General features: G+C 38.3%; 1 protein-coding gene across 11 annotated transcripts in view; it reads right to left on the bottom strand.

Annotated features, from left to right (window-relative positions):
* The window catches only part of EHBP1 (EH domain binding protein 1), a 225,622-nt gene that overhangs the window by 68,011 nt on the left and 132,910 nt on the right, over positions 1–24,701 (bottom strand). For all 11 annotated transcript variants that reach the window (XM_075088343.1, XM_075088349.1, XM_075088353.1 and 8 more), the window contains 4 exons: positions 13,450–13,628; positions 12,762–12,810; positions 5,727–6,641; positions 3,624–3,767 (listed from right to left, as the gene is read on the bottom strand). In XM_075088343.1, the coding sequence (XP_074944444.1) occupies positions 3,624–3,767; positions 5,727–6,641; positions 12,762–12,810; positions 13,450–13,628 (1,287 nt within the window). The remainder of the gene's footprint in view (positions 1–3,623; positions 3,768–5,726; positions 6,642–12,761; positions 12,811–13,449; positions 13,629–24,701) is intronic.

The following is a 24,701-nucleotide window of genomic DNA, read 5'->3' as shown; positions in this document are numbered from 1 at the left end:
TCTTATTTAAAATTAGATCTTCCTATTTTAAACTATTTTCTTCTGAATCCCTCTCAATCCATCCCAAAAATGAGCCTAGTCCAATTCCCACTACTAAATGCTGATTCTCATTATCATAACTCTCATTTGAATAACACACATTACCACACACTGACACATACAACACTGCTTTGTGTCAAAGTTCTTATTATTAACCTTAATAGTTAACCTGTAGTAAATTGGCATAACTACATCAAATTGAAAGGTCTCCTATCCTTGAAGATCAAATATGTTAAAGAAAAACAGAAATCAATGTACTTTATCTTTTATCTATATGTTGATGAATACATACATCCCTGTGCTGACTTTGGCAGGGATTCTGTTAATTTTCTTCATAGAAGGTATTATGAGGCTATGTGTTGGACTTGTGCTGGGCACAGTGTTGATAATACAGGGATGTTTTTGTTATTGCTGAGCAGTGCTTACACAGTGTCAAGGCCTTTTCTGCTTCTCACCCCACCAGCAAGGGGCTGGGGGTGCACAAGAAGCTGGGAGGGGACACGGCTGGGACAGCTGACCCCAGCTGATGACCCAAGGGATATTCTATACCATATGACATCATGCTCAGCAGATAAAGCTGGGGGAAGGAGGAAGAGGGCGGATATTTGGAGTTACAGAGTTTGTCTTCCCAAGTAACCATTACGCCTGATGGAGCCTTGCTTTCCTGGAGATGGCTGAACACCTGCCTGCCCATGGGAAGGAGTGCATGAATTCCTTGCTTTAGTTTTCTTGCATATGTGGCTTTTGCTTTACTTATTGAACTGCCTTTGTCTCAACCAATGAGTTTTCTCACTTTTACTCTTCTGATTCTCTCCCCCATCCCACTGGGGGGCAGTGAGCGAGCGGCTGCGTGGCGGGCTTGGTTGCCGGCTGGGGTTAAACCACAACAGTACTCATTCAGAACATACACGTGTATGGATATGTATATAACATATGAATATGTTTTATATACTGCTTTATATAATATATATTACAGATCAACTTTCTATAATATATGACATATGAATACTATACCAGCCTCCATTAAAGACATCCCCCTTTTACAATGCATGTTTCCCACTGAAATGCATTAGAGGAATATTAGGCTTGGTAAGTGAAGCACTCAAAAGTTAAAGAATGTTGAAATTACAGTAGCTCTACAACCTTGCATTGGTTCTCATTTCATATAGTCTGTAATTGCATAACTCACTCTTTTTTTTCTACAGGATGCTTGCCTTTTTCAGTGGCCATGACTGACATCGTTCAGCGAACGAACAACTGTTCTATATATCACTTTACCTTCATCATTTACTGTCTGCCTTACACCTTGTTTAAAATATGGTAGTTAAATTTTTCTCTGAACACAGAATTATTAATTTATTCCAGAGCATTTCTGTGGCACTCTTCACTATTGTACCAGAGTTGCCAGATTACATCTCCACAACACCCTTCTGAGCTGAGGAGCTTTTGTTATTCTTTTGTTACAGTCAGCTCAAGAGTCACCATTACCTGTTTGCTCAGAGTGCCCAGGATTTCAGAGGAGCCAGGACCATTTGTTCACAGCACAGTTTTCCTTGATTTGGCTACAGCTGGGTGCATTCAAAGCTTCCAGAAATCAGTCCCCAAGAATCTTGGGGTGGCAATCAGACATCAAGGAATCTGCCACCTTGAGTATGTTGGGTTGAAGGTACTTCCCAACATTGTAAAGAGCTTCCGATGGAGGCAGCAAGAAACTTTGGCTCTGCAGAGCAGCCCTAAAAGACTGCCCTTCCTTTTCCTGCAGGCCCCTAATTAATTTTTCAGCTTCTGTAGCAAATGAAATAAGGTCCCATGGGCAGTCCGGCTGCCTGAACCATGCAATCCTGACTCTCACCCTGAAAACTGCCCCCATCTCCTATCCTTCAGCTGGTTTTCATGGCCTAGACAGAGTATTTGTTTTTGTCTAACTTCACATTGCCATCTACCTCCTTTCTGTCTACCCAGGGCACCTCTCCTCTGCATGCTAGTGGGGTGGCTCCTTTTCCTCCTGTTTGGAATTCATCAGCAGGAGTTTGAGTCTAAAAGAGAAAGTTTTGCCTTCCAATACTACGATCTGCATCAGAATGGGCCCTGATCCTTAGGGGAGCAATGGTAAAAGATGCACTTGCTATGTTGTGTCCATACAGACAATTTTTACTGACACCAACTTTTTGGAACCTCAAGGCCCTCTGACAAGATTGTGCTATTAACACAACTTTGATTGTTTTGAACAGATTTTTTCAAGGGATGGAACCTTATTCCCACACGACATTTTTTAACATGAATAAAAAAATGCTTTAACCTAATACAGAAAAACAGTTGAACACAGGTTTTTTTAAAGTTTAAAAAAATACCCTGAGGCAGAGGGCTGATGGGGAAAATTTCAACTCAAACAACGAACTACGAGCAAAATTGTAAAACCTTTGAAAATAGGAGCTTGTAATTAAAAAATCTTAGGCAGCTCTAATTACAGTTATCCCTGCCGGAGTAGTTGCCTATAGTATCCCTCTTCTAATACTGTTTGCTTTATGAAAAACTACTTTAAAAAAAAACCTCAAGTGAAATTTATGCTAAAATATACTTACCTAGGAAAAACTTAAATACAAAGTAATAAAAAAATTGCTTTTGTATCATTAATGTATCATTATACGATTAAGACTTGTCTGAATATATGAATAGATTTTGAGGAGAAAAGAAACGTCAGTTTGGGGAGAGAAATGGTTACGAAAAAAGTATAGCATGGAGTCAAGAGAGTTAAGAGAATGAAATGAGACATGTAAATCACTGTCTTATTTATTTGATTGTATGATCCCGTTTATGTAAAAAGCAGAATCTGCCCCTCAGGACTAGGCTCTGAAAGATGTGAATCAGTAAAGATTCAAGCCTTTCTCTGTGTCGTTATTTTTCAGTTACATTTACATTCTCAGTTGTCAGTACAGTCTCTAATGTGCAATAGTTAGAAACACAAAACCCACATTGCTAAGGTTTGCATAAAAATGAATTAGCTTTCATCTCCAGAGAGTATGCATCCTTCCAGGTCACCACGGAGGCCACTGGAGGTGCAAACATAGCTGCTTTGACACTGGAGCTCATTCCCCAGCTCCACTTTCCCACCTCACCAGCATAATCAAGTTTGGTGATAAAAAGGAATTGTTCCATCAACTCTTTTACAAGACTGTCACAAGCAGCTTCATTCACTGCAACAACACTTATGAAGAAGCAAGTAGCTGACATCACAGGCAGAGGGAATGCATTTACATTAACTGAAAAAAGAGAAGTAATCAAAAATAGCATAAATTACTTCACTATCATTTAACAAGTAACTTTTGTTTTTCGTCCCATTAGAAACTGCAGTGCCAATCAAAGAAGGTCTCTCGGACCTCTGCTTACAGTGAAGTCTAAGGCATATTTCTGCTGGCCATAATAGCAGGAGAAACAGAATTTAAAAGTGAACTACGGGTACATGGCACATCAGAGCAATTCAACACGGAAAAGAAATATTCTGCAAGGACATGACCCCACAAAAGCATATGCATGTACAATACATTTTAACTATGTAAACTGCCATTCTGGCCAATATCTCTTACATCATTCAGCTGCTTATTGCGGGCTGGGATGATGGTATTGGTTAGTTGCTTATTCCCTGCCTTTAAAGCTGCATCTCTTCGTGCTTGCTCAAGCAGAACTCTTGCTCGTTCTTTAAGTTCTTCCTGTCTTGACAACATTCGTTGCTTAAAAATAAAAAAATAGAATTAACAGCAAGGCAGCCTCAGGGTACTTAATGTTTATATGGTAGTTAATAGCCAGGAGCCTTCCTGTATAATAAAGGTCAAGAGCCACATGGATTACAGCTTCATGAGGTGACAGAACAGTCTATAGAAATGAAAAGTAAGATGACCAAAATATAAAGTTTAAAAAAAGTCATAGGCCTTTATAATGTAAATAAGAGTTCTCTCCCCTCCCCTTAAAACTTAATTTCTAACATTTAATGCCTTTAAACTGCAACTGTGGAAAAAAAATAATTGGCTTTATGGAAGCTATGTTAAATGTGCTATGTGTTTATTTATTTACGTTAATATGTATGCAAATATAACGCTTTGTTGGCTACTTATATAGGTATTGCTCATTTATGACTTAAACTGAACACAAAGAGTCAGGGTACAAGGCACAAAACCTGCAAAAATATCTGCTTCTACTTCATTTATAAATATCCACAAGAAAGTCCCTTCTTCATACACGACTGATTATATTGCAGAGTAGAAATAACAGAAGAAGAGGGGCTTCTGCATAGGCAGCATGAGCAGCTCCCATACATACATTTATACTCCCAAGCATTGACTTCTTAGCCAAGGTCAACTGTGAAGACTCTGGGAAAAAGCATCTCTAGGGTTTTACACGGTGTAGAGCTGGGACAGATGTTGCAGGTTGTGCTCCTGCAGCAACCACGTGGAAATTGAAGTAATTGACTCTAACCATCAATTGAGTGTTCAAGGTTAAGATTGAGGCTCACATCTGAGATTTTATTACCACATGCAAACGCACAAAAGATTAACAACAGAGAACCGTCTTTAAAGTAATCTCTTCCTTTTTCTTGGCCTGTTACACCTTGCATACGAAATCTTCATAGAGAAGACAACCTGTCTCATCCTGCTTTATTATTCTGTATGGGCCAAATTATTTCTTTCTCATCCAGTACACAAAGATGATGATGATGAAGAAAATAATCTTAATAGGACTTCACTAATTAAAGGAAAGAAATCAGTTGGCTATGGAACTAATATTTGGCCACTGTCACCCATCCATGAACTGCTTCTCTTGCCATAAAATGAATCTTTATGGCACTTACTCAGCAAAAAAATGTAAAAATATTTAAAGCAACCCACACTACCAAAAGATTGGCTATATTCTTTTCTTAACAGAGCTAATGGCACAAAGCTGAACAAAGCCAAAACCCAAGAAAGCTCTTCACAGGGGTAAAATTATAAGCATGTTTTGGCATTTTTATAAACAGGGCCAATAACATTTTTTACATATTTTTGTGATTATACTATTTACTGATAATACCCAGCATTTACATAATATTCAACTTTCATCCTCACAATAAATCTGCAAGGTAGGTGGGCGTATCCTTTTTATCTTTATAGAAAGGAAAATGATATTGTGGTTGAGTAACATGCTCAAAACCACTCAGTGAACAGCATAACAATATTCCGGAGTTTCTGCCTCACCATTGTCGGCTATGCTTACAAGGCCACGTGGTTTCTCAGATAAGATTTGGAAACACATTTGATATATTTTAAAGTATTCAAAACTTCCAATTTTTGTAATATGGATCAATTAATTGATAAGATTTTTTCCAGTTTTTGCTTCAGTATGCAATACTGAGAAGAAAGGTGGCAAAAGCCTTGAAACCATCTTTGAGCTGGTTGAGAATACAATGTTACTTCCTTTAACTGGAGAGAGATTGGAAAGATTAACAGTAGGACAGTTCCTATAAATGTGTTTTTCATGTAATGGCTCTTTCAGCGTCACCAACTTTCAGTCAAAGTATCTACTGCCCAACAATAAAAATATACCGCCCACCTTGCCATTTTTACTGAAGATACAGTGTAAATTACAAACATAGAGAAAGAACTTGAAAAGCATCTCCATCCTGACTCACAGGTGTACACAAAGTTTAAATTTCTTACCTGGGCTGTTTTTGCAGTTTGATCTGCATGATTTAGAGCCATTCTGGCATCACTGTCAGAATCAGATTCTGCTTGCCTCAGAGAAGCATCTGGTTTATTTGCAAGATCCATATCCTTATAATAGGAGTATCCAAGCTTAGAAGTAGGAGATAAACTCAGCTTTGTGACAGGTGAGCCAGGATCTGCACTTGTGCTCTCTGTGGATCCTATTCGTCCCAGCTTTTCTTGCTCTGAGAAACCAATGGTACTGTCAGAGCTCTGGTGTCTCTTCTTGTCATTATCTTCACAAGCGACTGTGGGAGACACATCCTCCTTTTGATCACTGACATGTGCCAAGTCACTCAAGTCTAAAGTGTCAGCTATCAGCAATTTCTTCCTTCCCAACGTAGGCTGCACTTGTGTTGTATCTGTACTGATACACTTCCCAACATCTTCAGATGCAGAAGTTCTTCCAGAGCTTTGCTGGGATCTTTGCGGATCTGTGTCACTTCGAGTCCTGCGAGAAGAAGGGGAAGCTGTGCTTGGGCTTAAATGGTCATCAGGAGTCTGATGCTCGCTCTCAGATTCACCAACACCACTGTCATTTACAAATACAGAGTCATCCTGAGAAGCAAAGTCTGCCAAAGCACTGTCTGGTGGATGTAGCTCAGGCTCCCGGTTCAGGTCATTCAGCTCTGCATAGAACTTTTCCTGGTCAACCGAACTGTTTGTGTCCGTTTCATAGTTACCCACTTTATATGTGCTTTTACTACTGTTCTCCTCTATTTGAACCACATTTAATTCTTGGCCGCAGAAATGCGCCCTTATTTGATAGAGATAGGTCATAACAGTCAGTTTGTCAGGTATTGCTAATAAAACCATGTCAGAAGGTTCCAGCAATCGTGATATTCCTAAACTGGCAAACCCATCATATGCCTTTAAAAACAGACAAAACGAAGATTACAATGCAGCAGCTTCTTACATATCATAATATTCAAGAATGCAAGTGGACAGTGCAGTCAAAATAAGCAAGCCTAAAACATATCCAGTATTACAGTATGGGTTCAACTCTATTATTTATTATCCTTTGGCTTCATTACAGTAGTACAACAGTTACTATTTTTTGTTGCATAATCCAATCTGAACTCATCAATTTTTCCTGATGGCTCCTAGATATCTCCATGAGCATCTTCATAGCAATGCAAATTGAGAGAAAATGACCAGTAAAGATACTAAAATTGATTAGTTTTAAATATTTTAACATACTACCATACTATAATAAAATCCTTGGTTACTCTCTTTCACCAGTAAAAAGATGCTCATGAAACCGCAACTTAAAAGCCTTTCTGTTTGCGCTAAGAAAACCTACCAGTAGCTTAAATGGTTCTTACTCAAGTATCACACAACAAGGAAATAAAGAAAAGTGTAAGAGTTGGACCAGAAAAAAATGCAACTAAGGATTGCTTTTCAAGATAAGGAACAAAGATATAAGAAACACAACACTAATCTATCTTCGGCTTTATCACTGGTGATCAACGTTCTCCCTTCTGCTGGTCATGTAATTGCAGTGATTTGTGTTGATGAAAAACTTTGTCCAGACAGAGAAAAAGAACATCACCACAGATTACCTGACACAAAACATGAATCATATTAATCCAGCAAACAGATGCTTTTTACAAATTTACCGTCAACAAAAGTTTTTAAGAATGAGTGAATTTCATTCTCACTTCACTTTAATTTCTAAAAGCTGAACAGTCAGCAAGCCTCCCACTTTGTGAGGCCACGTTGTCTTTTTTCTGCTAGCCCTTTAAGTGAGTGGGCTTGGTGCATCAGGTTTTTCTAGTTTTGAAGAATTAAAGCCATTTCTCAATTTACAATTAATTATTACTATCCTGGATTAACCCTGGAAGACAATATTGTGTTTCAAGGAAGCCTTTAAAAAGACCTCCTGTCAGTGTAGATGCACTCAGTTAAAGCACTCGGACCTCTCCTCCCCTTGTAATTCTGCAGCTCCTTTTCACCCTCTTCTGAAGGGGTCTAAAATGTTCACAGTTGTCCCTACACTATTTTTAACAAATACAGATGCTAAATTCAAGACATGGATGAGAGCCTATCCTTTCACAAGGAAACAATAACACACATCGCTGGCTTCAATTCTACCCCAGTTCTACACCATTTCCTTAATTTATTTAGTCTTAGAAGGGAGAAAGGAAGAAAGAAAAGAGAAATCAATTATGATTTTTTAATCTTCTTGGTTTTCATCCTAGTAAATGTTCATCGGTGAGTTAGAAGGTGGGTCTGGCCTGGCCAGCTCCCAGCAGACCCAGTTATTTTACTTGCTCTGAGAAAACGAGGCACTCTCATTCCCTTTGCAATGTACTGGAGTCATTCCCTACTTGAGGGTCAAATAAATTTTCATTTCGGCCACTTTTCAAACTCTGCTTTTGAGAGCTGGAATTTATCCTCCTGAAATTTTGTATGCTTCCCCTCATGCTCATGTATAACTTGCCAAAGTATTTTTCGTGAAGCAATTTTTATGTCTCTATAACAAATGACTCAGAGAGTTTATGTAGACATAAAAATTATCTGAATTATTTATATTTAAGCCCTTTTGTCTGTCCATGTGCAAAATGATTTGGCCTAAAATCATTGCTGGTCTTTGTGGGGTATCATTTCCTGGGAAGGCTTATTATGAGAGATTGTTATGCCGTTTAGAAAAGCAGAGGTGTGCTTAGATACAGGAGTAGCACTGGAAAACATGAATGTTGTATTTGCTGACACAAAGCTCCAGATGGAGCAGAATAGCAGGAAAATGATGGGTGGAAGAGAATGGAAAGAATTCAGATGGTAGAAGAGGGACAGCTATCATTTACATGGATCTTGGGACACAAAGCTGGAGGAGCAGGATCAGGCTGGATATGGAGGAGAGGGAGACAAGACAGGTGGAACCAAACAGACATGACCAGCAGAGAGAAAGGAGAGTTAAAGGAGAGCAGTGCAGGGATTTGGATGGGCAGCCTAAGCCATGGCAGGTACTGGGAATGATGAATGCTCATACACCAGCAGAAAACAGCCTGGGTATGAAAGCATAGCAAGCCAGCTGTGTTGTCCTGTGGGCCAAAGGCAACACCAGGATTTGTTGCTTGATTAAGTGGGTCAGTGCTGATTTAGTGGCATAAATAACCTGTTACCCCACACTGAAGGTAACGGGAGTTACCATCTGAAGAATGAAAGGACCTAAGGACGGGCTTAGCAGTCTATGGCAAAGTCCATAGACATGACTTGAACTGAACTCCTTTATACTCTTAATTTCTTATTTATATGCTAATAAAACTAAACCCTAGGAATATCTCCCAGGGTCTTGTAACATGAAGGTGGGGACAGTGTTTCAGAGTTGTTAGGAAAGGCACTTGCTTAGAATGCATAACACTACAGCCGGATTGACTCTGGAACAACAGATATTCCTGATACAGCTGCAATCACTTTTTACTGTCTGCTCACTTCTTCTAGTGATGCTTGGGACTAAACACAATAATTTTCCAACGATGCCAGATAGTTATTTCCTATATCCTCTCCTTCTCATTCTGGACAATACATATTGTCTCTTCTCTACTTTTAAAGTACACTAGATATCTAGATTGGCACACAAATGTTTTACAGCCATTAGTTCTAAACATAGCAATTCTATGTTCTGTGTATGCCCATATAGCAGTGTGTGATGGGTTCTCCTTCAGTGTTAGAAAACCTGGGAGCTTCTTGATATTCCAGTGTATTTATAAATGCCTAGTGTTTCTCTAACTAGTCATAACCTAATTACAAATATGGTATTAACAGTATATTTTCCAAGTCAAATTCCTTTTTGTTAAACAGAGGCATAACTAAGCCTTGATTTTGCAAATGTTTATATGCATGTCTAACTATGCTCCTGCATGATCCTACCAAGGTCAACAAGCAGCTCCTACACACACACTTCAATATGTACTTATGATTTTGTGGAATCAAATAGCAGAATCAAGCATGAACGCCTGTTACAGAAATATGGCTGCAAGATTAAAGGTAAGGAAATTTTTTCATTTTGCCTCAATGCTATCCCTGTAATTCTGAATTCTTCTGTTTCAAATGTATATTTTTAAATGATTCCTTCCTTGCAAAATGCAACATTTCGTCAAGACAATCACTCGAGTTCAAATGTATTGAGGAATTTAGTAGAAATGGTCAAAAAATGGAAAAAAGAAAGGCATCAGAAAAATTGAAAGTGCCATTTGAACATCCAGAAGATATATTACTGTTTCCACACAATAATCCCTCAAATGAAACAAGCTTCTCTAAACAATAAGGTAATTAAAAACAGAAGTTCATTAGTAGAACCGTTGTGCCCTTCCACTTCTCGCCCTTTCGTCTCCTCCAAGCTCCAGCCAAGTGTAGTTTAGTAGCTTACATTTTTAAAGTGCAGGACATGTTATTAGCAATATGAAAAATTTCTGTTCTTGATAAGGGACTATACTGCCAGTATGCTGTAATTTTTAACACATTTTCCATTAATATTTACTAATAATTAAATGGATGTAGTAAATAATATTAGTTGGTTAATGTTATTGGGAAGGCTACGCGGATAGTTCAACATATATAATATTTAAGTAGAACCACATCTCTCTGGATCAGCTGGGAAGGTATCCCTGCAATGTTTTTAAATTTCTCAGAGAGAATCCTGGTTTCTCTTGTGTTCCTCACAGAAATTTGAATTTGCAATGAGCACAATGCACCAAAAATACATCTGAATTCTGGCTGATGCTAATGTAATCTGGAGTAGTTGTTTGGGGTTTTTGTTTTTCTGTTTGTTTTTTAGAGATACAATTATATTGCGGAAATTACAATACAGACACACACGTATGTATGTTTAGGACACTAAACTTATTTAGCAATCTCCTGATGAAGTTTTTCCTTTTTTAATTTACTGACAAGCTGATTGACAGACATCAATTGGGATCCATCAGCACAAGCACCAGAGGCAGCATTCCAACCATTTCCCAACTATGTAACACACTGACATATTGGCCAAGATCAGATGTCACAGATAAATGCCCTTTTTTATTCAGCATCAGTGGCAGCATCATTTTGGCAAATGAGTGGTGTGCGTTATAAAGAAACTCCGATTATGTGCTTTTTGTAACAGTGCATTTCAATGTGTAACTATACACAGCGATTGCACTGAAAGAATCATCTCTTAAGATTTCATCTTTTTTTATTAAAATACAAACAAGGTCACACACTTCTAAAAGATATACTCTTATGGGTTAATCTTTAGTATTTGGTCAATCACCTATTACCTCCTTTTCTGGGCGGGGGGGGGGGGGGGGGGGGCGGGAAGAGACACTTCAGACAAAGAAAATTGTCCTATTCATCCATAGATGTTATTTTAATTGGTTAGGAGGAATCATTGTCAAATGTGTTACATATCTGCATGGAATTTATAGGCAGCCATTGTCGCCAGTGCTGCATTCACTCCAACCAAGGGCACGTGGGGTTATCAGGCAGAACTGTGTGAGACCAGGAAATAAATCTGCAGGAAGCAACTGAGATACTCAATGTAGCTGTCAGGCGAAGACTTGCAAAGTGATGAAAGAAAAAAATTGCACGATAACAACAATCATTACTTCTTCAATCCTGGGAACTATATCCCGTTAGAGAGACGGGCTAAAAAGTTCACCATTTGCCATCACAGTTTCATAAAGCAAAGATGACTGATGATACCGCTAACATTTGTAAAAAAAGAAAGAATAGATTATTAATTAAAATCTGGCTTAATTAGCCCAGACACTCAAGGAAACTTGAAGTACAAAAACATATGGTCACAGAAAGCACTGTGATGTGACGGATAATCCACTTAGGTGATCGTAAGAAGCTGTATTATTATGAAAAAGATATCATTGGCCAAATTGCTCATTAGATAACAGCAGCTCAGAGATACTTCAGTACTATTTTAAAGACAAGTAACTCCCTGGCTAACACAATAAGTTTGCAGGCACATTAAAATATAATCACCCTAAACACAAATTAATTTTAATAGAGTGCTTTCAGAAATTCCCCAGATCTACAGTCTCATACTCTTCAGTTATATTTGCTATATAATATTGAACCGAATTAATTTATTCAAAGTATATTTTTATACCTTCACCCCAATTCAATAAAGTGTTTTTAAAGTGGTATAAAAATAAAATCACAGCATTGAGAAGGCACATACTTAGAGACAATTTTCAGATGATCTTCAGGAACAATTTTGTTATCAGTGACTCACATGAAAATTATAATTTCTAAACATGTCCCTAGGGCTCAACTGAAGTCTGTAACGTGTCTAAAACAGTGAGCAGAAATAAAAAGTCTTCTGGTGATTCCCAAACCAAGTTCCTGTATCTTCCAGAGAAACTTTTTACATCTTTGCATCACAAAGGTACAAAGAGTGGTTTAAAACAACTGTTCAGCACAATGCTATTAACTATTTTGCTAGTATTTTGGTTTATTTGAAAAGTATTGTCTCAACAGTTTTTATCCTAAACTTTCCATGTTGTAGCCACTATTTCACTCAGCTGTGCAGTATAAAAATAGGTGTAAAATTTCATCTTTAAAATCAGAAAAATCACCATCAAAGCAATATCAACTGAGACCAATGTACAGAGCCCATTAAGGCAACAGAAAGAAAGTCTTGCGTATGACAAACCAAGAGCAGTTACGCTTTTCATTTTTTTTAATTACGTGGCTGATTCGAAAAATGAGAGGAGTGATCACAGAAGGCTGGCCAGCCCTTTCCTCCGCATTGACACTTAATGTAGGCCATACAGATATTAAACCCTAATGCCAGCCTTGCACTTGTTGTGAATGTTAAAGACCACAACGAACTAGAGTCAATAATGCATCCGATTTGAACTGCAGGAGGTTGAATACCTTCTGTGAGCCGCAGTTACGACCTTACAAAACAACCGCACTTTCCCAAAATTAATAAAAACCTGCAGTGAAGCCAAAATTGAAGCTATGTCTTTTTTTTCTCCTGGCAGTTCTTACCTTTTTGTTGTTCTCTTTAATATCCTGAGGATTCAGGAACTTGTAGTCACTGAGGGGGAAAATGGCACAGTGGGTATGTACAGTATTTGATAAAAGCAGCAGTTTTAAAACAAACTCAGACTAAAAATTTGACATACAATAATATCATACAGTAACTAGCAATTTCACAGCAATTCAATCAACAAAGCTAATAGTGTGGAAAATTAAAGGAATAAATAAATAAATAAATAAACAAACACCGATTACATGTTTCATTGCCTGAAGCTTTCCATCTAAAAAAGAAGTTAAGGCAGGGACTAGAGGCCGGGCTTGACAACCAAATTTACCAGGAGGTAATCCGTCCTTGTCAGTGTGCAGAGCTACAGGCTTATTCCTCTCATCTCATTTCAACACCGGCACAATTTTCATAATAATCTTGAAGTCAGTTCTTTGTATAAGATTAAGAAGAAGAAAAACAAATCACAGAGAGGAGAGAAACATTTGTTTATCCAGCAAGGGAGAGCAAAGAGGTAATAAAGTTTGAGCATTCATAAATCTGTTTTCTTGGAAAGAACAGTTTCCTGCTTGAAAGAAAAGGGTGAAAACAGTTTAACACCTGAAACAAACAGGGATTTGATTTTTACTTGAACTTAAATGTTGCATATTTCTACGAGAGTTAGCTTACACAGACAGAGAGTATACAACTTACATTAGGTCTGGTCTAAAGTGATGTAATATTGCACAAAAGGATAAACCATTTCTCCACGATGTAGTAAAATTGGTGATTTTCACTCCCCTATAGTTTTTTGTAACTTCTTTGCACCACACAAGCAATGACTGACTAGCATTTGGCTTTCTCCCCAAAACAGGACTTGGTGTTGGGCTTGGCTGCAAAAAAAAAAAAAAAAAAAAAAAAAAAAAGAAAAGAAAAAAGAGAAGATAAAAGAATTTAATGGAAGATGAGAATTAACATTAATTGACATAACTAGATGATCTGTATCCTTTGATGTGAGTTTAGGTTCTTCACAGCTGTCAGTTTACAATGACTGTAACTTGCAAAAGACACAAATCGCAAGTTATTATCTCCAGTCGTCGCCCTTGGCACTTGTCTCCAAAGGATGTAGATATACAGGATTCCAGATACATAGGAGAACAGGCCAAGAATTGTACCAGTGGAAACACCATGCTGAAATACTTTAAGCATAGTCATGCACAGCCTGTCATACACACCCTTGAAAAGATTTCCCAAAATGCAGCCATGGAAAAACATCTCCACAAGCCCTTTCACTTTTAATGGAGGTAACGCTGCAACTAGATCAAAAGCCAGGCATAGCAGGGGCAGAGTTTACCACAAGTTGTGAGCTACCATTGCAGCATGGGGATCAAAGTCGTTGCATCTGCGACATGATTAATGCATTCCTCTCATATATGCTCCAGCGTTAAGTTTCTGGCTGCACTCTTCCTATTTAAGCACATGGTTGCATAAAGGTAATTACAGCACAGTGTTTCTAAACAGCCACTTCCAACCATACCCAAAAAGCTTCCTCTTCCAGGCTTTAGTTGTCCTATGTGGAAAGGGAATTTCAGCTGTAAATCATTATCAGAGGGTGGGTTTCTAACAAGTATCATTAGCTAATAATGACCATTTCCCAAAACGGTAGTTTGACAATTTTAGTAATTTAGTAATGTTTTTGTTAGCACAAACCAAGAATTAAAATGGAATAAAATACTTCAAGCATTTGGCATTTGTCAGACTGTGCTGTTTCTCAAATTTAGCAGACAATGTACTGATTGCAGCTGATGTTTTCAAGGTATATGCACTCATTTCACTACAAAAATATTCACTTTAAAAACTTCTTAGATGTAATTAAACAGACAGAATTTGACTGACATAAATCCAAAGTCTGAATTATAGGGAAAGAACTGAGCCCGCTTATTTTTTCCATATAATATAATTAAAAGCATATATACACAACAATCACACTGTTTATGCACCTTACAGCCAGAGAGCTCCCAAATTAAGATAAAAATAGAGCAAGTAATTTACTATATCACAGCCACTTAAGTTTAACAAGTAAATCCTTTCGGCCATATTACCTATTTGCGGAAGACCAACGATGCCCCCACTTGACTAAAGTATGTCAGTGCTAAGCAATTAGCTGCTAGCTACCAACTGATTTATGTTTTCACTGCTTCTGGGGAAGAAAACGTATGGAACCAGGAAAGTAATCTTTCATTTACCGTGACAGTCAGCCCTGAAAAGTTGTTTTATAAACACACCTACCTCATCATCAGAGAGTAGCACTGCCAACTCATTCAGAAAATGCAAAAAGCATACCTTGCTGAGATTTTTAAAAATACTGTTATCATATGTAGAAAACAACTTGTTAAAAAGAGTGGTTTTTTTAATCCTGTCAACCATTCAAATCAGCATGAACAAATCCATTAATGATGAGACAAATATGTCTAAATACACTGAATGAACATCTTAACAGAGATATACAAAATAAGGAAGAAAAGCAGCAATAAATTATAAACTTTCTGTGCCATGCATCAGATTTTAAGCAGAGAAACAAATATTGCTCAGGAGCTGCCAGACAGTTATTCCAAATTCAGAGTGATGTAACTAAGATCAGGTTTTTCTCCTGTTTTTTTACAACTTTAATCAAAAACTAATAACTAACCAATGACCCCACACTTAAAGCACTGCATTACTTAAAATATATTTGCTATCTAAATTATATATATGGAAATAACACTGCTGGGAGAAAATAATTAAAATAGCACTATCAAGATGTGGGAAAATGATATTTTAACAAATTTTTAAAGCACAGAGCTACTTCTTCAAACCATAGAGCACTACTTACCAGACAAATTAAATGCCAACTATAAAGTCTTAACACTTGCTGTTGAAACTCTCTACAGAAATGTTAAATGTTCCAGTCACAACCTAAATACTTTCCAGTGAACTCTAAAATGGCCTTAAGGCAATATTACCATTCAAATGCCTTAATTACACATCTAACAAACTGAAGATGTAACTGATTTTAAAACTAGGTTTTACAAAAATACATCCAAAGCTATTAAATCAATAGATTTAGCAGAATTTTGCATTTTATTTACAAATTATCCATTTTTTTAAATCCAGGTTAGAACCCATTGAAAATCTATACTTAAGTTGGAGGTTTTTTTTCCCATGTTTGTCCTTCCATTTACTTTAAGTTTTCTAAAGGTATTTTATCCAGAATATGCAAGATTTAGGATGTACATAATGTACTTATACAGCTTTCTCTATCTGACAAAGCAGAAGGTATGTATGGCTTTCTTTCCGGACTCAGTACTTCCAAGTTTTTTGGATAAAGGTGAAGTTAATATTATGATAATGTTATACTCTTATTCACCACCTGAGTCAAACCTTTTGTTATTTAATCTATGATAAAAGCACATAACTCAAGACACGCTGGAGATGTATGAGTAATGGCAGAATTTTGCATGAGCACTGGGCATCCCTTCAGGAGGGTTAACAAATGTTACTTTTGATTTTTTTTTTACAAAGCATCATTATGAAAAACATTTTCTTTCAATGGCTGTAGGTTATTACAGGTTCAGCAAAAGCACTATTACTACTAAGTGCCTACTTCTACCATATATTTGCTCTGCAAGATTGGTAGGAGCTCATCAAAAGAATTGAAAAGTTTATTAGCTTTTTCTTACATAATTCTTTTAAGCACTGACTACACCATTCTTCTAAACCACACGGCAGTTGTGACTTGACTTTTCAAGTTCAAAAGCCAAAGTCCCTGAGAACTCATTTGGAAATGCTACTAAAAAGCACAAGATACCCACAACAGATTACCAGATCTGCTTGCTGATCAACAGGTTACTGAATCCAATGCAACTGATTTTTATCCAGCTGTGGATTAAATGCACAGCAAGTGCAGAGGTTCCAGAGCTGGTTCCTCACATGCTAGCTCAGATCTATCTGCAGCATCACGTGGGTGGATTTCTTAGCTGGAGTCAGCACTAACTTCAGGATGTCTTAGTTTCACAGTCAACTGAAGCGCTTAAGTCTTTTGACTTTATTCTTCTTTTACATGTTCTGGAAGCTTACTTAACACATTTTATAGTGTATGCATTTTTCCTCTTGGGAGATTATCCCCTCAGACCATTACACTACATTAACAAGAGGACAACAGCTTTAAATATTAGGCTGCATTCCTACATTTCAAAATATTTAAATAGTTGTTTTGCTGCTTCCAGGAACGGAGCACCAGGTGCACTGATGGTTTGCAAAGTGAGGGTTGAGCTTCATCTCTGACACACATAGGCCAGCGCTCAGGAGAAGAAAATCTGGTGACAGGAACATGAGGTTTGAACCAAGCCCTCGTATGAGACACAGGGATCAGCTCCATCTGAGCAGCTCTAAAAGCTTGTTGACAGGCTGCATGGGGGTAGAGGACTTTAAAGAGAGCAAGAGGCAGTGTTGAAGGCTGGAAGAGAAAGATGCTGAGAGGAATATGGAAGAAAAAGTACATAACAGCTATAGGAATCTGGGTGGAAGGCTTAACGTGGTTTGAGTTTTATATTAATGAACACAACTTCCCAAAGTGGAAAGGAGTTGAGAGAACAACACAGGAAGGGTAATTAACTGCAGAAGGAGAGGAAGCTGAGATTGAGATAGGGCTCAAAATCAGAATAGGGAAGACCTACAAACAATCAACAAACAAGTTCTGTTCCTCAAGAAGCAAGTACAGGCAATTGTCTCTTTCTTATTTGCTTGCCCAAAATAAAAGGGATTTTCCCTTACTCCATGAAAACTACAGTGCTGTCTAGGCTCACTGCAAACTGTGAAACCATTAAAATGCAAGATAAGGTAAATGAGAGATACACACAAGTAGGTGAGACAAAATGGGCAGCATGTGGCTGGATGCAGAAAAAGTTTGGAAAACTGAGCTGAACTGAGCAGTCTGAAGAACGGTATAAAGGTGCAATATGAACAAGACACCCAAATACAATTCAGTCAAATAGATAATTTTATATCATCAAGATACTACTCTAGAATTTTATTTTTAAACAACATAGGGCTCTACCCATAGGAATTCCTTAGCTCAGGAGTATTCTAAATTGAATATGGCTCATTTAATAGAATTTATGCCTTTGGCAAGGTCTGTATGTGTCCAACGTGCATCCAATTTTGTTTACTCTGGGCATAAGTCAAAAGCTGATTGTTAACTAGTACCAGGATTGAAATAAATAGAATATGGACATTGAGTCTGCAAAGATAGAATAAAACTGCTTTCTGTTTTATTCCAAAGATGGAAAAAACATCCTCATGACCCAGCTGTGCTGAGATGTTCTTTATTAGGCTTTATTAGGTTTATTAACCTTTATTACGTTGTTTTTTAAGTAGCAGGTCACCATAACATTACGATGGCTTCAGTGACACAACAAAACCCAAGTGGCATTGCTCTTTGCTTCTGGTAAGGGAAATGCATGCATGTATTAGAAAATATACATTTCCCCCTCCCCCCCCAAAACAAAAGTTAGGAGTTCTGCTATCCTCTTACTCTGATAGACAAAGTTACCCATGTAGGAGTGCATTCTTTAATGTTGTTGCTCTTTATTTACATGGCATGGTGCATGATTACGCAAAATGTCTCTAGTCCCTGTTGCCCCTAAAAATGAGGGAGATCTCAAAATTCAGCTGCCTGGTACAAGTTATAAATTCATTGAATTTGTTTCCTATATATGATTAATAACAACTATTTTAGTAACCTCTGGGTTTCTCCAGCATCAAACATCTTAAAACTTTGCTTTCCTCACTCTTCTGATTGTGCCTACAGCTAATGTGGATATGCAACAAAACATAAACTTTTATCTTAAAAGGGTTAGGCATAAGCTTTTAATTGCTTATCATTTTACAGGTTTGATTTTGCACAACCAAACCAGTCCATGTTCAATCACAACCTTAACATTTAGACATCTGCCCAAGCTGACTTGATGCTCTCATGTTTGAACCTGGCAAGGTGAGGAAGAAGGTGGAATCCTTGGGACATGCCTCAAGTTAGCTGTTTGTCAAGTAGGTGAAATTATTTCATCCTAGAAGGTTTTCAGTTACCTGTTACATATCTTGGTGGCCATAAGGCTGGAAAGAGCTTCTCCAAACTACAACTGAGAAAGGAAAGCAGCTAGAGTATGTACTTGCAAACCTAAAAGGATATGGAACAAAGATAACTTTCTAGACAACACAAATGGTGGACCTTCTCAATCTGGAAAGAAAAAGGAAGTGATCAAAACCTCCTGGATATTCTGCTCTCCTCCTCTGCAGTTTTCCAAATCATGCCCATTTGCAAAAGGTACCCGTTTGCTCACAGCTCTGTGGAGAGGAGTGACATGCTAAAAAACGGAACAATGTCTTGCGAGGTTTAATCCACCCTGATTTGCCTCTGAAAATAATTGGGGGAGGAGGGAGGTTAGTATTTTCAACATGTTTTCACTTTATTAGTTGGAGGTGGACAGCCAATGTGGTCCCATGTCATAAGGTCTTATGATGCTGTGTTTAACTGAATACTTTGGACTCAAGGGAGAACTGATGAAGAGAATTGCTATCGAGAAGCACACATAGTGCAAGACACCATTACTGTATTCCTTCTCCTACACAGCCACAGCTTCCTGCTGTTTGCCACTTTGATTCATGGCTGAACTTACACAGTTTGAGCTGTACATGGCTGAATCATATACACAATGGCTGTCCTTCAACATGCTCTCACTTCTGGTCCCAGCCTGTAAGGTTTGGCAAGTCCATTGCGCTTGAGTTAGTTTCATCCACATAACTTTTACTTGTCCAACCCCACAAACAAACATGATGATGGTATTTTTTTTATATTCTAATCATCACCACCCATTTCTTCTCACACTGTGCCTATCTCACTGCTCAAGGCAAAAATTTGTTGCTCATTATTTATTATCCTTAATTTACAGTGTATGGCACTCAGCTTCATTTAAGCAGCATGATGCAAAAGCTGCATCAAACATAGCATTTCAACTTGCCTGTGATCTCTGGCATGAGAGCCAACACACAGTATTAGGGCACTCTGATGGGAGAAAGAATATACTGACATGATAACAGACTCACAACTGGTATTTTACAAAAGGGAAACAGTCTGAATAAAGTAACTTGCCTGAGCCAGTAAAGTGAATCAACTATCACAAGAATTCAAAGGCGCTACCTGATGTGAATCTGGCGTATTCACCCACGGCATCCCACCAACGCACTTCTCCTGACTCCAGGGGCAGGTGACAGTGCTTAGAACAACCAGAAACCAACTTCCAGACTTAGACAAGTGAAGACGAAGTCTAAGACCTGGCCACCCCAAAGACAGGAACACATCATTTGTAGCCTCAAACACTGCACTGGGTAGTTTGCCCAGTGTCACACACCAGTTCTATGCCATGAGCTCTGTCCGGGCTCTCTGTGGCATAATGAAGAGACTGTGATCCACTAAACACCTTCCAAGTCCTACAAAAAAATAAAATGGCAGCCCTGCAGACAGCTTCCTCTTCTATTACACGGTCTGGTTACTTTTGCTCTAAGCACCGAGGAAGTGGTCTGGCAGAAAATCATGGTAAATAGTCATACAACTGAAATGTGCACATGTATACAACATACAGGCATATAGCGCACAAAGATGGGAGAAGTTACAGTAACAGAGGCTACCTTAAATCTGGCAACTCATAACTGCTAAATTCTCCACTTTGTAAATTTTTTTTATTATCTGTTAGCCTCCTTTTAGCTTTTACTTTGTCTAGTAAAGAAGTTAACTTTTTCTTAGCATAAGACTTTAGGGTTTGGTTTGGGTTTTCATTGTTGGGGATTAAAAGGATAAAAAAACCCCTCAAGTATTCAGGAACTGAACTCCAAACCCTCAGAACCACAAGCCACAACACATCAACTACCGGACAATTTCCTCACTTGGGCAACAGGGCACAGAGCCTGTCTGCTCATGGGAATTAATTAAGAACAAGACAGACTCCCCCTAAGGATATTCTTAATAGAGAATAACAGTACTGCACAGCAGTGAGGGTAGCTACCTCACCAGATTGAGGAGCCCTAAGTTTATTAGCTAATGGCAAGGAGAATATTATGTTAATGAGCTGGTAAAGGAGAAACACATCTGAGACAACATAATGAACTGGTTACTTGTGTGCAAGTAATTTCACCTGATGGCCAGTATGGCCAAGAAAAAAAATGTCACAAAGAGCTCCTTCTCAGGTTAAACTATTATAAAAGGATTGGCTGAAGCTTGTCTAGCTTCTCTTCCCTGAGGTCGCATAATCTTTGTCTTGAACAACATGTTTTCAATTAAAAAAAACAACAAAACAAAACAGGAGAAGGTATATAATTCATACCATTAAGCAGAATTGAATGCTGAGTTCGTTCTCTAATGATTACATATACTTGTAATATAACAGTATGAAGAGGTCACACACAGGGATGGGAGCCTCATTTTTCCGCTCTCAGAAGACGGGAAATTTCCTTGTGTCCACCTTCCTTTCTCCAGTTGCCCTGGTGGCACATGGGCTGAAGTCTCCGCTCCCGTGTAATCTGTGCTGGAAGCCCAAATGAGCTACCAGGATGCTGCTGGCTCACAATCTCTGGCTTTCTGCCATGATGGGAACATTCAGGGTTTTGGGCACGTTGCCAGAATTAAGCAACTTAAACCACAGATGAGGAATAGTAATTTTCAAAGCTTTTAACTTTGTTAAATGTGAACTGAACTAGCAAAATGCACCTCCCTGGGCCCAAGGCTATCTCTGCTACATTTCAAAGGCCTGCAGCAAACAATGGAAGTGTTAGAGCTTGTCAGAAAAGGTCACAAGAATCTCTTCTAAAAGAAAGCACAAGGCAAACTAAAAATGAGAGTCACTGCCAATTCTTCCTCAAAACAGTGAACTCTTGTTGCTTTTGCAGGAATTTCTTTTGACATTAGCCATTAAATAAATGCAGGTTATTCTCCCACACTTCTGAACATTTCAACAGACGTCGTTTTTCCAGGTAACCTTCTGATGTTGTATCATTAAGGTGCCATTGCTCCATAGAACTTTATAGATACCTATTTTGTAAATCTACTGCCTCATTTGTGCTAATAGGCAGATTTATGGAGTGTTAGTCTTTGCCTATGAGAAATCTTTGTTTTAAGTAGTTGCGAGCACAAGACACAAGCCAGATTTTTGCAGGTATTACACTAACAAAGGAGAACAGTCTCTGTGTGGAGGGGTTTAGGAGCATCAGTATTCTTAAGCCTGGTATTGATATATAGAACCGGGAAGGAACCTGTTGTGGTGCCTCTGAAGTCCAAACGACACTTCTTAATTGAGAGTGGAAAGGAGAAGCTACCCATACGTGATGGGGAGACATCTGAAATGCTTAATGCCTTTCTCTTTTCTTCGTCTATCTTTATTCTACAAGTCAGATGCAAGTTGGAGACTAGCATAACTAATGTCAGACACAGAAAGGTCAGATTTCAGCCAGCTGTGGAAACAGCTTAGACCAACTGATCTGAAAGAATCTGGCTTAACACCTTTAATGTAATCCTAGGCCACTGGAGGAACCCATATGAAACAACATCTGAAACCAATGGTCAGTTTGAAACCTTGAAGAGGACGGGCAAGATATTAGAAGAGCAGGAAAAGTCTATGTTCCTTTCTAGTCTTTAAGAACATAAAAAATTACCAATCAGAAGAATACAGACAAACTAACGAAAAAGGGTGGAACAAAGTTCCTTCTTAGCACATGAAAGTGAAAAATGAGACAAGCAACAAACATGAATTTGTCATCAACAAATCGTGACAGTCCAAGTTCCTTCTAAAAGAGGGAAGCAGGCATGGGAGGGGAGAAGCAGCAGATAACATATTATGATTGTAGTTAAGCTCTTTTTATTGTCTCACAAGATACTTTCATAAGGAAGCACAGAAAAAGGAGCCCTAATGAGACTCACACAGCATAGGTGCAAAACAGGCTGGAAAACTATATCCAGGACTAGTTTTAAATGCTTCTTGGAATTATGCATTAAAATTATGGATTGGAATTATGTATTACCTGGGTTTAGTGTTGAAAGTCTGAATTAGGAAGGTGGATGATACACTAGACACGAAGCTGGGATGGACATCAAATGCACTAGAAGAACTCCAATCACAAAAAAAGGAGAAAAGGTCTGAAGAAAACAGGAAATTCAATAGGTACAAGTGCAACACAGGAAGGAGTAACATTTACATAAATGCAGGATGAGGAAGAACTGGTTAGGTAACAGTTCTTCACAAAAGGATGTGGGGACAACAGTCTATTCAAGCTGAACATAAGTCAACAACATCAGGTTGTTGTGAAAAGACAAACATCATGCTGAGATGTACAGAAAGGAAAAAAGCTTGCAAGACATGTACTGCCTCTCCCACTCTGCTCAGCATCAACATAGCCGCAGCAGAAATTTTACGTTCAGTTTTGCATGACACAGTGTAAGAAAGATGAGCCCAAAGAAAGACTGGGGGAGAAAAAACCAAACAGATCATGAAGAAAGCTGGAGCAAATTTACGTCATTTATGTTAAGAAAAAAATTATAAAGGAAAGGAGTGTCGTAAGTTTTCATGCATGTGTAATTCTGAAAACAAAAGAATTACTTTTGTCCTCCATACCAGTGATTACCAAAATGAAGTTACAGACTTTAATTGCAACAGGTCAGACATTAGGAGGAGCAATCTATAAGACAGTATTATGAAGCATTCAGACTGCCTTGGAAAGCCATGGATGCTCCACTACTGGAGGTCTTTAACAACGGGCTGAAGAAATCTTTCATTTTGTAAAGCTGAACTTGCCTTTGGGCAAGCAGAAGGAGCAAGCTAGCTTTCAAGATGTGTTTCAGACCTACCTTCTCTGTGTTTCATAACTCCAGGTCCTACAGGGGAAGGACACAGCTGGCACGGGCTACTGCTGCCAGCAAGCAGGAGCCCAGCAGAGCTCTCCTCTGCTCTCTGGCAGCAGAGAAGCAAGGCGACAAACCCATTTTCCACTGAGCACACCTCACACTGGCCTCTCAGCTCACATCATCCACCAACAAAGAAAACACTTCCCATTTTAAAAATTAAGCCTGTGGTTGGGGTCCCAATATTATTTGTTTCATAAGCAACTTGCATACCAATTCACCTGCGTTAATCAAATTTCCTTGTGAAGAACAGTATATTTTGCTTTTTTCCTTGCACATAGCTATCTGAATACAGAGAAAATTCAATAACCTTTAACACAACTCTCAAATGAATAATTGCACAGAGTGTGTCAATTATCTTTCAGTTGTTTTGGAGACTGGCTATTGAAGAAGTACAACCCCACCACTCCAACTGCTCCTCATGAACACTAGCAGAGAGGTAGGCTCTCTCCCATTCAGCCCATCTCTGCAGAAAGTCACAGACACACTTGAAAATTTAGGATACATTAGAAAGGTTATTTCACCTGCAGGGTAAGAGTTCAGGTCAAGGCCAGGACAAAAGTCAGCAAAAGAAACCACCCAATTATAGTTGGGTGAAATTAGGTATTTAGGAATATAGTAAGATGTAAGCAACACTGGTAAGCGAATCAGCTGGATTCAGCTCTTGGTCACAGCAGAGTGAACTGGGACACAAGAATTACTTCAGTAGCTTGCTTCCTTTTTTTTTCCCTCTTTAAAGGAAAAACCAAGGTGATAATGCTTGAAAAATTCTGGTATACCGTAAACAGAATGCTTCACTCACAAACATCATTCATAAACAACATATAAAACCAAAAAGTATTATTAAAGAAAGTAAATGAAAAATTAAGGAATGGCAGACTTGAATATTCTTCTTTAGCTGCCCAATGGAACAAGCATTATTTAAGCAGCGTGAAGTCAGATTGCTATCTTTAGTTCATTGAATGGTACCTTACTCTGTGAATAG

Source organism: Phalacrocorax aristotelis, chromosome 3 (genome assembly GCF_949628215.1).
Source record: "Phalacrocorax aristotelis chromosome 3, bGulAri2.1, whole genome shotgun sequence".
Lineage (NCBI taxonomy): Eukaryota > Metazoa > Chordata > Aves > Suliformes > Phalacrocoracidae > Phalacrocorax > Phalacrocorax aristotelis.
This window is presented reverse-complemented; position numbering and strand designations above follow the sequence as displayed.